At 52.5% G+C, this 12886-nt stretch overlaps 1 protein-coding gene across 8 annotated transcripts in view; it reads left to right on the forward strand.

The window, feature by feature from the left end:
* RUSC2 (RUN and SH3 domain containing 2) overlaps positions 1–12886 on the forward strand; it is a 62914-nt gene extending 50028 nt beyond the window's left edge. For 6 of the 8 annotated variants that reach the window (XM_055698759.1, XM_055698765.1, XM_055698763.1 and 3 more), the window contains 9 exons: positions 183–383; positions 1563–1706; positions 2799–2875; positions 4899–5073; positions 6011–6116; positions 7450–7496; positions 9132–10101; positions 10766–10939; positions 11264–12886. In XM_055698759.1, the coding sequence (XP_055554734.1) occupies positions 183–383; positions 1563–1706; positions 2799–2875; positions 4899–5073; positions 6011–6116; positions 7450–7496; positions 9132–10101; positions 10766–10939; positions 11264–11444 (2075 nt within the window). In that variant the 3' untranslated portion in view covers positions 11445–12886. The remainder of the gene's footprint in view (positions 1–182; positions 384–1562; positions 1707–2798; positions 2876–4898; positions 5074–6010; positions 6117–7449; positions 7497–9131; positions 10102–10765; positions 10940–11263) is intronic. The other 2 variants (XM_055698764.1, XM_055698766.1) reach the window with 2 other exon arrangements.

The raw sequence follows: 12886 nt of genomic DNA on the forward strand, positions 1-12886 counted from the left end.
GGCCTCTGCCTCCTCCATGTACATGTGCTAATGTCCTGAAACACTGCTGGACTTTTAACTAATGTGCTGTCTCTCTTTCTCTGTCCTTCCTCTTCCTCATCTTCTCTCTCCCCATCTCCCCTCCATGTCCTCCCATCTGTTCATATCCTCCCATCTGGTGCCCACTGTCTGCAACTTCCTAGCGAACCACCTCTCTCCGCAAGCGCTGAAGTGGCGGGAGTACAGGCGGAGGAACCCCCTGGGTCTGGACCGCGTTTCAGGGCTGCCTGGCTTAGCAGGTAGCCTAGACAGAAGGCAGCAAGAGCCTCGGCTGAACTGGGTGAACCCCATCTTTGAGCTCCCTGGCACTCTCAACACCAGCCATTTCCACTGCAAGCTGAACGGTGCGCACCACCTTTCTGCTGGGGGGTCTTGGGAGGTGACCTTGGGGCTCAGGTTCAGCCTGGCTTCATCACTGCTCTGCGGGCTCCAAGCAGGAGGAATGATGCATCTACTCGCAGTGGGGCTGAGGGGTACAAGAGTAAGGTGAAAATTGCCTCACTGGCAGGTACAATCTGTGTGGTGCCTCCCCTCTTCTCCATGAGCTGAGACCAGTGAGGTCCAGCTTTGGGCTGGATTGAAGGGGAAAGTGAATGGCCCAAGAGCCTGCTGAGACCTCAGCAAGCGCTCCTGGACTAACACAGGAGCTGTGGCCCTTGGAAATCCCGTGTCTGTGCCCCACAGCGTCTGTCCCAACCCTGGCAGCATGCTAGGTGCTGGGCTATAGCTTTCATGGGGCAGCTGGCAGCACTGTAGTGCTCCACAGGACTCTGTCTTCTTGCTTTGCCCTTTATGTCTTCCCTATTCTCCAAAACCTGTGCAGGAAGGGCTAAGAGGGGCAGGCTGCTTTTGGCTGAACCTTTGAGAGCCCTCTGGGGAGAGCAGTGTTGCCTGTCTGTGGGAGGGAGAGCATTCTTCAGGCCAGCCTCAAGTCGAGAAGGGAATTCCACAAAGCTCTACACCTTGCTTTGCCAATCCAGTTTCTCCATCCCTCCTTTACGGGAAGATGCGTAGCACAGGGCTGGGGAATCGACCAGATGGAAACTGAGCACATGAAGGAGCTGCTGCAGAAGTCACCTCTTGAAAACAGAGGCCATCCCAGGGGACAGGCAGAGACATGTAGTTTGTTGCCTGTGGATGCCTCTGTGTGACAAGTAAGGATTCTCTCTGTGCTCTGCTTTCAACCCCACTTGCTGGGGCTGTCCACACAGCAGCCCTGAGAGACTGGTGCAGCAAGGTTTCCCATAGCACCAGGCTGTGAGGTTGAACCTCCCATGGCATCTTCCAGTGCCCATAAGCTCCCAGTCAAGGTGGAGCTAGATGTTGGGTGGACCGTGGGGTTGAACTGTACAGGCTCACATTGCAAACCGTTGCTGGGAGAGTAAAAAGCCTGTAGCCTTGCTGTCCCAGCCTTGGACAGGCTGGGGTGAAGACGGCTGCTGGTGCAGGTTGCTTCTGGAAAAAGCGAACCATGTGGGAGAGACTGTGGTATGATCCTTCTCCCCCATGTCTTGGCCCTGCAGGACAGTCTATGAGGCAACTCCAGCTTACCTACACTGACTTCTTCCCTGACTACTTCTCACTAGCAGAGAAACCCCCTGCTGAGTTCTGCCTCTCCCCAGATGGCAACACAGAGTCCATCTCCATCGACTTGCTGCAGAAGAAAGGTGAGTCTGTGCATCTCTCATGGATGAGAATGTGGTGTGGTGCAGCATGAGACAGTGCTTCTCTTTGTCTCATCTCATCTCTATAGACATAATGATTTCTTTCCCTGTCCTTCTCTACTGCAGCATCATAACTACGTGTCCCCCTGGACTGCTGGCTGTTTCCATGGCAGGTTGTTGTGGTGTCTGCACCATGCAATGTGCCATGGAGTATCTTTGAGCTGCTTGTCCCAGAAAGTGTGATTAGAAAGGATCATTAGTCCACAAGAAAGAGCAGAGAGAGCAGGCAGGCACAGGAGTATGACCCTAAGGCACAGCAGGCGGCCATCCCTGTCTCAGTATGCAAGGACAGACTTGTGTATCTGCGTGATGTTGCAGGTGTGCTAGCCTGACATTTTGTAATTTAGGTAAAAGGTCTAATGGGTCTTACCTGGTAAATTGTTTATATAAAAGAGTGGAAGAAAGGATTTCAAAGCAGGACTAGATATGGCTGTGGTGAGACCCATGCTAGAGGCAGCATTGGGGACTGGGTTGTTGACAGCTAACTCAGTATCATTTCAGGAGCAAGGGATGTGCAGAAAGGCTCCCCTGCCTTTGCCAGCTCTGTGTTGGTGGTTACTGGAGATGACAGCTTTCCCTTCTTCCAGTTCTGTTCTTGCACTGTACTGATGCAGGTGTCAGGTCACCCACCACTGGCTTGTTACTGAACGTCATTACATAGCTTGACAAATGCATGGCTTCTGCCCCGCCACTGTGTAGGGTCAAAGCAGCAAAAGACTAATTGCCCCAGTCCTCATCCCTGCTCCCTCAAGGGATGGTGTGTGGAGGTGACAATCCATGTCCTTCGGGAATATTGACAGGGTGTCTTATGCTTCAGCCACTTACAAAGGTCGTCCTGCTGTTGGGCTGGTGAGTGTTGGAACCTGCAAGTACAGATTTGGTGAGGAGTTTGGAGAAGCTTTGCATGGTTTTGGTAGAGAGGTCACACATTCTGACACGGGCCTGAAATGCCCCTGCCTGTTTTTTTCATTGGTCTGTCCTAGGGTCTGTCCTAGAGCCCCTTAGGCAGCTCTCTGACTTGTTCTTTCCCTCTAGGTCTGGTGAAGGCAATCAACACTGCTGTTGACCTGATTGTGGCTCACTTTGGAACCAGCAGGGATCCAGGGGTGAAGGTATGTCTTGCTTTCAACATCATGAGTGACATGGAGAGGATGGAGAAAGATTGCCCCTCCATCCTCTGTAGTCAAAAACTGCAGGGTATCCAGTGAAGGCAGCAGTACCAAGAACAAACCAAACAAAGGCAATGGTACGCCATGCAGCAGATAATAATAAATTTGTGACAGTTCTTGCTGCCCGATGCTGGGGTGCCAAAAGAGTGCATGGAATTAAGGGAAGATCAGAAAAACACAGGGAAGGGAAGTTCATTGAGGTCTATTGAATACAGGGAAAGAATGTCTAGCTTAGGTATTCTCTGAGTTGAAAGTAGTTGTAGGCTGTGAGAGTATTAAGGGCAAGTATTATATAAGTTTGCTCTGGTTTGACTCTTTCTTATGTACTTACTTAAGGCTCTTTATAAGAAAGAATACAAGGCCAGCTGGAATTCTGGTCTGATGCAGTACACCAACTCTTTTTTCTCATACAGTACAGAGTTGTGTGTCCCTCCTCCACACATTCCCTGATTCTGTTCTGGCACTGGTGCCAGGACAAAGCAATCTCCCTATTCCCTCGATGTGTCACAGGGCTCCGTAGTGATAAAAAAGTGCATCAATCATTGCCCATGTGGGGCAGGGGGGCACCATCTGTAGTCCTACCATGAACCCACTAGCTTCAGAGTGCACCTAGGTTGTTCATGGGACTGGCTGTCTTTGGTCTGTGCTCCCCTCATCTCCCATTTCTGGAATAACACAGAAGCAGAGCAAGTTTGCTTCTGTTTGTACCAGGCAGTGTCTGCAGTCCTGTGACACCCAGCGTGTTTGTGGTGCCTCCTCTCAGCGCTGAATGCTCTGCTTCAGGCAGGGGACTCTGTGGCAGCAATGTGACACTGTTTGGACAACAATGACCTGCAGTGCCATCCCCAAGGAGAAACCTCTCTGGGACAGATTCCAAGCCCATTCAGTCTTACCTCAGAGGCCAGGGTAATTTGCCCCTAATTACAACGGTTGCTGATGCAGAGGTTGCTGTGCAGCCTAACCAGAGCTGTTGGGATTCCCACAGCTTTTTAAGGCTTCACAGTGAATTCCCTGTTCTCGCATTGTTGGTTTGGGGAATGATGGCAGCTTTCCCCCATTACTTTACTTACCAGACAGTGCTGTGGTTTTGACCTGGGGTTTCGTTATGTCAGTGCACCAAGGGCTGAGCATTCACCTGTCAAAAGGCAGCACTCGTCCCTGATGCTCCCACGCTCCGTGGATCTGACGGGATTATTCCTGACCCAGAAGTTCAATCTCAGTTCAGGGCCTTTGGGGACCTGTGCCAGCTAGCTACTGTAATTCCAGCTCAGCTGCTAAAATCTGTGTGCCCTGAACACCACTGCCTGGGACCACCAATGTGACATGCACGGCCTGAGGCTGACTTGTTTGGATAGACTCCTCAGCAGCTAAAAGGCTGTATGCAGCAGAATATGCCCCTGCTCTGCTGGTGCTGGGCTCTTATGTGCTCCTCACCTCAACCTGAGCTCTGTCCATCCATTTTGCCCTCACCCTGTTTATTTATAGTAATCCCTAGGAATTACAGCATGGCATGTCACTGAGTTAAGTGTTCCTTAACCCCTCGGAGCTGGTAGTTCCTATGTGGCTTGCTGCTTTCTGGTTCAAAAATAGCAACAAGAAAATCTACAGCAGCAGAAAAATCCCCTACTCTTTTCTTCCTCCAGCAGGACAGCCTTGTTATACTTGTAGGCAGAACCAGGCATCCCTTATAATTGGGATATCCTCTTCCCAAGTTGGGATATTCTCTTCCTAAACTATTCCCTTGTCCTAGCCTGGGGCAGCCCTTACAGGGAGCAGTCCAGAAGCGGTGTATGAGGCAGCAGGGGTGAAGAAGGGCCTTCCAGTTCAAGGAGCTGCTGGGCGTCATGATAGACTGGATATTGCCTGCTGGGTGTCTGTAGTAGGCAAGTGGGGCTAGATTGTTTGCATGCATCTATACATTGTAGAGCAGTTACCAACACTCTCCCTGTTGCCTGTTTTCCTTTAGGCCAAACTTGGGAACAGCTCCGTGAGCCCCAACGTGGGGCACCTCATCCTGAAATACCTGTGCCCTGCTGTCCGGGACATTCTGAGTGATGGGCTCAAGGCTTACGTCCTGGACATGATCATTGGCCAGAGGAGGAACATCCCCTGGAGTGTGGTGGAGGCATCCACTCAGCTAGGTATGGAGGGCATGCAGCAATGCCCGTTACTTTGTGGTACTGCCACGTTATTGCTGGGAGGTGCTAGGGAAAGTTGATTATAAGGATGGGAATGCAGACTGATACCCATCCATCTCCTGCATGGAACAGGGTGCAGCTTGACCTTCTCTTGCAAGATGGGAGAGCCAGTGCTGTGTTCTGCCCAAATATTTATTGTCATTTCCCCTGAAATTTCCAAATTCTCCTATAACAGGCCCTAGAAATCAAAAAAAGGGGGAAAAAAAATCTTTTTTCCCCCCTCTAAGTTTTCAGGGTGTTTCTAGACCATCTTTAGCCTTGCACAGCTGTTGTATAAGGCGGAATTGTGCTTCAGTTTGGTCTGTAAGAGAATTTGCACTCACAGCTTACTTGGCTCAAGGATGCCCACAACACCTGCACTTGATGCTAGTGCCAGGCTGCACCCTGGATTGTGGCAGTGGCTGTCACTCCTTTCTGAGGTTACAGATGGCAGGGCCACACTGATTTCTGCATCATGAAGAATTTACATCCAGGGCTGGAAAGCCTCCCACCCTGTTTGAGGCAAATCTCCAGCTCTGTGTTTACCTCTGTGATTTCAGACACTCCGAATTATAACCACCTCCCACAATATTCTGTGTACCTGCTGATTTTGAGCCAAGGGCCGTGATTGTCCCTGAAGTCTGGGAGGCAGGTCCTTGCGGTATTGAAACCCTCCCAGAGTTTTGGAGTGGCAGTCTGGGACAGAACACAGCCCATCTCCCTTGTGGAGTCTTAACTGTTGGGATGGAGTGAGCTGATCTTGGTGTTTGGTGGAGGGGCAGTGCATATACAGGCATGGGCACGCAGCCAAAGTCTACCCTCGACTTGATGCTCCTCCCCATGGTGTCATTTTTGGCTTTGGTGACCACAACTAATCTCAAAGTTTTGCTTCTCTCCATAGGCCCCTCTACCAAGTTGCTGCACAGCCTCTATAGCAAGATTAGCCAGTACACGGAGCTCACCAACCACACCATGAGGTTCAACGCATTCATCTTTGGCCTCCTCAAGTAAGCAGGCTCCCTGGGCTGGCTGCATGTCACTGCCCAGGGCTGGCAGCAGGTGCTGGTCCTTGACTGCAGGCAGGCACAGTTGTCAAAGACTTAAGAACCCTGGGAAGCTGCTTCCCAGTTACAGGTGAGGGAAGGAAGAACCTGTGAGCCTCAAGGAACTCCAGAAGGATCAAAGCCTACCCAGCCAGGTCAGGAGTGAGAAGAGTGGCTGTAGCCCACTGAAGGACATTGTCAGCTTGGTTTAGCCCCAGAACATTAGGTGGGAAGAATCTGTCAGGGTTCATACAAGGTTAGACATAACACATGCATACATTACTCCTGGAAATTCCTACTTACATCACCGCTTTGCGGGCCTTCAGTGAACAAGCATGAGGCTCTGAAGGAGAAATTGCCCTGTTCCAGGAGTCAAGACTGGCTCTTCCAGGTTGGATAAGGAGTGTGCATACTACACTTAGTGTTAAACAGAAGGTGGCAGCAATGTCTTCTTGACGGTGAAGGGATGAGCTCTGCTAGGATTATATTTCCCTGCCCCTCTCCAGCGGTCAGAAAGAGCCCTGGCAGCAGCAAGAGTCCCCAAGTTCTCCAGATGTTGGGGGATCCCTACAAGCAGGAGCAAGCTCTGCTTTGTTCTCCCCACCCAGGGTAGCCCAGGTCTCCCCTCCTGGCACAAGATACCAAGATTGCAGCAATAGTCTTACGTTTGTAAATTATTTGCCTCTTCCATGTGAGCCCTTCTCAGAAAAACTAAGTTAAGCCGTGGACCTAGGAGCTAAATGGTGAGGAAGTTTGCTGGAGACATGGTTGTTAGGCGTTAGGGTTGCAGAATGCCTCATGTAAAGCAAACTGGATGGCTCCATGACAATCTGGGTGACTGTGATTAGCGCATGCTGATGGAAGTGAGCCACTGTCCTTTCACTAGGTCTTGAGGTTCACAGGCTCATGCTGTGTAAATAAATGCCCTTTTCCAGCCACACTTCTTCTTGTAAAACAGAAAGGATGAAGGGGATGAATCGATTTTCACTCGTTCTTTCTTTTGTTCTTCCTTTCTTTCTTTCTTTTCTTTCTTTCTTTCTTTCTTTCTTTCTTTCTTTCTTTCTTTTCTTTCTTTCTTTCTTTCTTTCTTTCTTTTCTTCCTTTCTTTCTTTTCTTCCTTTCTTTCTTTCTTTTCTTTCTTTCTTTCTTTCTTTCTTTCTTTTCTTTCTTTCTTTCTTTCTTTCTTTCTTTCTTTCTTTCTTTCTTTCTTTCTTTCTTTCTTTCTTTCTTTCTTTCTTTCTTTCTTTCTTTTCTTTCTTTATTTCTTTATTTCACTGCTTGTTTTCCCTTCCTGCAGTATTCGGTCCTTGGAGTTCTGGTTCAACCATCTTTACAACCATGAAGGTAAGAGCCTGAGGGCTGTGGGCTGCAGTGGGGGACAAATTCTGCACAGTGTAGAGCACAGGAGGGGCTTGCATTTCTTTTGTTGTTCTCTCAGCCTGGGCTGCTCCCTTCTGCTCTGAGCTGAAGGACCAGAGTATACACAGACCCAGTTTACTGGGAAAGTTCCAGGTGGAAGTCCAAGCTCCATGCAGCTCCCTCCAGGTGAGCCTGGCCAGACATGTTCTTCCCAGCTGCAGCTGGTATCGAAGGGTATCACCTCCAATGCAGATCCCTTAGTCTACCCGCAGGAGACCAGATCTAACCCTCTCCAAATTTCTGTGTTCCATGCTCGGTGCCTAAGAGCTTTGTACAGATGGAGATGTGCACACTTAGCTGAAACCCTTCAGGCATGGGAAATGGAAAGAAATGGAAAGGAAAACCTCTTGACAAAAGCCCAAACTTTTTACTGGATATATCTGTTTTTTTCAACCAGAAATGTTTCTGAAGTGTGCAGATAACTCAGCAGCACAACCAAGCTGCCTGATGCTTACAAGCAGCATGACTAAGTGCTAAGTGCACAGTGAGACAGACTCAACCTGCTGGATCTCCTGAGAATGCTGCTGCTCAGCCTGTGCTCAGCCCAGGGCCCTGTGCACTCTAAGAAGTCCAGCCCAGTATCTTCTGGCAGATTTGGGGGCTGTCAGCAGACATTTCCCAGGTCTGTGTGTGCAGTCAACACTTCTTTTTGGAGCAGACAGGAGAGCAGACTCGCTGAGCAGTGTGGCAAGAGAAAGCATCCTGGTTTTCTGGAGCAGAAGACCATCTGTTTCAAGCCATCATTAAGAGCTAGAAGTGTAAGCAAAAGCTAGGGCTGTCAGGATGAGGAAGGCCAGGCAAAGCGGGTAGAGATAAGGTGCAAGTCCTGTCTGTGTTGTATGTTATCTCAATGGGGCTAAATAGCCATAAATCCTGTTCCCAACGTTGTCCCTGGGAGTGAGACCTGACAAGAAAGCTGAAGCGTGGCGGCACTGCAGATGTGGTCAGATGAATCATAGAATCATTGAATGTTTTGGGTTTGAAAGGACCTTAAAGATCATCTACTTCCACCACCACCCCTGCCATGGGCAGGGACACCTTCCACTAGACTAGGTTGCTCAAAGCTCCATCCAACCTGGCCTTGCAGGATGAAGTGAAGGGTGAATGCTGCAGGTAGAAATACTAGCCCATTTTCTGTTAGGATCCAGTTCAGCCCAGCTGTGTCTCTGGAAAGGCTGTATTCAGCTGCCCCTGACACCCCTCTCCGTAGGGGACCGGTGTTGGCCAGATCCACAGCTCCTTGTTCATCTCCAGGAGGTGGGAAGAGAATTTTAATACGTGCAAAGCCTTTAATGCTCTTTATTCACACTCTACTCTCATGTATTTTGCAGCAGAGGTCATCCCAGTGGATAGTCTGCCAGGCTGGTGCTGCAGGGTCTGGGCCAGTTTGCCAGGAGCTCACAGAGCACCTGGTGCTACCTGACCCAGTGCCGAGCCTCACGCTGCAGCCACAGCTGTGACAAAAACTAGTGACCAGCTCCTCTCCCTACAGTGTCAGCAGCTTCTTGGTGGCTTGGCGAAAGTGGCAAGGGCCTCTAATTAATGTCTCTTGCCCTACAGATATTGTCCTGGCACACTACCAGCCGGTGGGGTTTTTGTGCCTGTCTCACAGCGTGTGCCAGCCTCTTTTCGAGGAGCTCCTGCTCCTGCTCCAGCCTCTCTCCCTGCTGCCGTTCAACCTAGACCTGCTTTTCGAGCACCACCTGATGCAGATGGGCAAAGAGCAGCAGCAGCAAAAGGAGCTGCTACGTGTGAAGCAGGACCTGCTGCTCTCCGCACACTCCACCCTGCAGCTGATGCGGACGCGGGGCAGCAGTGAGGACCCCGACGGCTGCAGCACTGCCCCTGAAGCATGCAAAGTGGGTGCCAGAGATGGTGATATCTCACCAGGCCACAGCCCCCAGCAAGCTGCCAGTGAGAGGGTCAAGGGTGTGGGGGCCTCCTGTGGAGACAGCGACAGGGAGGAAGAGCGGAGGAAGTTGCGAGAGAGCACGTGGGAGAGGAAGAAGGACAGGCAGGCAGGCTGGTGGTACCAGCTTATGCAGAGCTCTCAGATCTACATCGAGGGCTCAGCTGAAGGCTCTAAGTTCATCCGCTATGAGAAGAAGACTTCGAATACTGTGCCTAGGTCAGCAGAGGCCCGCAAGGCACCACCTCCCCGCGAAGGGGTGGTGGAGGGTGCAGAAGCTTGCCCCATTGCTGAGGGCACCTTGGAGGAGAAGCCCAAGGCTGCCAGCAAGCCAAGTCCTGAAGCCATGGAAGAGCCCTTGGAAAAGCCCCAGCAGGTACTGGTCAGTGAAGAGGTGAAGGAACGGAGCTGGCCCTTCTGGATGGGCAGTCCCCCAGACTCCGTGCTTACGGAGCTGAAGCGCAGCAAGGAGAAGGAGGCGGGGGCTCAGCAAAGAGTGGGAGCAGCACCAGTCCCGCAAGAGGAGAGCAGCACCAGTGCATCAGAGGGCAGCCAGCCCATCAAGTGGGGACACTTGTTTGGGTCCAGGAAAGTTCAAAAAGAGCCCAGGCAGCCTAACAGGTAAGGGCAGGGACGGTTTGGGGCTGGGGAGGGCTGGTTCATCCGTGGTCACAGTAGTGCAGGTGGAAGTCAGGCTAACAGCCGACTGCTGGGCTACACCACAGTGGTACATCGGAGGCAGTGTGTGAACAGAGAGGTCTGTCACCCCTGCCAGCCTGCCTTAATTCCTCCCACACCACCGTCCCCTTCAGCTCCTACCCTTGCTCAGTCAGCCTCTTGGGCTTTCCTGTTCTGCCGGAGCTCTACCGCTGCCTCAGGTCCTAAGCCCCCTCTCCAGGGGAAGGGCCCTGGCTGCACGCCCCCCATCATCAAGTCATCCCTCCCAAAAACACATAATGAGAACGGAACATGGAGCCATCCCTGTTGTACGCAACAGGTGAGGAGGAGGAGGCATGAAGTTCCCAGTGTAGCTGAGACCTCCCTGCACTGCCTCTCCCTCTATACCCTTAACTGTTTCTATGGCCACTGGAAATGTCCTTCCCAGTATAGGCCAAGGTGCATCTGCAGGATGCTGAGCCCTCCCGGCCAGGAGACAGCCTGGGGACCACAGTGTGCTTCATGCATGGAGCCAGACCTCTAAGCTGTGACCTTGCCATGAGAGCAGCTGCTCCTTGCCCCCAGGTATGCTTCCCTGCCACTACCTGCTTCTGTCTTCTTCTTACAGGTTGCCCTCTGGCTGGCTGAGCTTGGACAAATCTGTGTTCCAGCTGGTGGCCCAAACAGTTGGGGCAAGCATGTGGCGAGAAGCAGCTCCTGAGCCAGAGCCCTCCCAGCGAGAGCCACCTGAAGTGCCCCCCGTGGCACAGCCAGCCCGGGGGCTGTCTCCCCAGCCTCCCTGGTGAGTGGCGCCATGTGGCAGTCCTGCAAGCACTGGGGTGCAGTGGGTGTTGTTGGCACAGCTCTGCTTGTTGCAGTTCACCTGACCTCCTTTGTACTTGTGGACTAGGGGATGGTTTGGGACAATGATGCAGCTTCTGCACCCATCTGCTGCAACTCTGCAGTCTGCAAGTGAGGGGAAGCTGGGGGGCAGCTGGGATCCTGGCTGGGGAGGAAGGCAGGGGGTGGTCTTCCTCACTCCCCTATGCCTGCAGTGGTCCCTGGGCTTCAGCAGGGTGAGCATCCTGTGGTGAGCTAATCCTTCCTCCCTTCTTTCTGCCTGCAGTGAGGTGAAAGCTCTTTGCCATCACATTGCCACTGAGGCAGGACAGCTGAGCTTCAACAAGGGGGACATCCTGCAGGTCATCTCCAAGGTGGACGGTGACTGGCTGCAGTGCAGCCTCGGCTCCGAGAAGGGACTGGTGCCCGTCATGTACGTCACCCATCCGGAGGACGAGGACTACTGATGTGGCTGGGAGGCCAAGCACAGTACCATGAGCTGCTGAGGCTCCTCTGGGGAAGCCTACCCTGCCAGAGGAACAGACATAGCTTCTTGCTAGTTTCTTACCTTTCTTGCCATTACAGAATACAGTAACCATAGGTGGTTCCTTCTTGCCCCTCCTCGTGCAGCTGCCAAAGGCCATCTCGGCCCGTGGGGTCTTCTGTGAGCTGCACCTCATATTGCCAGGCATCGCCATGCATGCAACCACACCGGGGACTGCCTGAGCCTCCTCCACCCCATGTCACTTCCAGCACCTGTAGGCCATTGACTTGTACGTAACAGGAATGCAAGCAGTCCCTGCCACAGCAGTGCTGCTCCTGCTGCCTGGCTCAGTTTCATGTTGGAGGGTGCAGAATGCTGGCCGTACCCTCCCTGGGGGTGGCAGTGCAGTCTGCAGCCTTCAGCATCCTTGGCACCATCAGCTGCAGGGGTAGAGCCACTACGCATTGGCAGGGTCTCTGCAAGGCTGGACTGATGGGTTGCATTGATGGGGGGCTGCAAGGGACGCTCCCTGACGCTGGAGAAGCCCTGTCCTAATGCGTTATAGTGGTGCCTGGTGTGTTGTACCGAGCCAAGTGGCCTGGCACTGCCACACTGCAGGGCTGAGGCTGTGCCTGGCCACGGCCAGAGGAGGGGGACAGGGTATGTGTGTGTGTGCGGAGCAAAGGGGTGTGTGGGGTCGTGAAGAAGGTGTGTGGATGTTCAGTGTTACGTAGGTCCAGGATGAGTAGTGCCACCCTGTGTGGAAATGGGTTCTTTGGGGGGTGGTCCCACGCCCTCCACACTGAGCAGGCAGCCAGTGCCTGGGAAGCCCTGGGATGCTCAGTGGAGGGGGAGTTGGAGGGGCCGGGGTGAGGGCAGGGTCCCTGACTGGGCTAGGGGTGCTCTTTGGAGTTGGGGGCAGCGCTCCCAGTAGGTAGATCGAAGGGTGCTCCCAGAGGGAGTCGGGGAGCCGGGGAGGGAGGGGTGGTGCTCTCCTTGGCGTAGTGTTTTTGGTCTTGCTGAGCAGTGCCATAGGGTGGTGGGGGACAAATGTGCACAAGCACAAGGGGATGCTGGGGGTCCTCGGTAGAAGCAATGCCAGTCAACCCCTTCCTTGCCATGTTCATGCTACCTGCTGGGGTGGGGATCTTCATTTACCCATCAGGTGGGGAACAGTGTTAGTGAAAGGCCATGCCAGTATTTGGTGCCTTGGCCGGGTTGACGCTGCTTGCAGCATCGTGCCTGGGCTGGCTTCCCCATGGCGAGGGGCCCTGGTCTTGCAAGGTTACCTCCTGCTTGTACATTGCTTAGCAGACGTTGCACCATATTTAATTTGTATTTCCCTGTTAGAACAAGGTATCTCGCCTTTATTTATTTCTTTATTTATGATGCATATTAATAAAAAAGGTGCTGATTGAGCTCCCA

This window comes from Falco cherrug, chromosome Z, assembly GCF_023634085.1.
Source record: "Falco cherrug isolate bFalChe1 chromosome Z, bFalChe1.pri, whole genome shotgun sequence".
NCBI lineage: Eukaryota > Metazoa > Chordata > Aves > Falconiformes > Falconidae > Falco > Falco cherrug.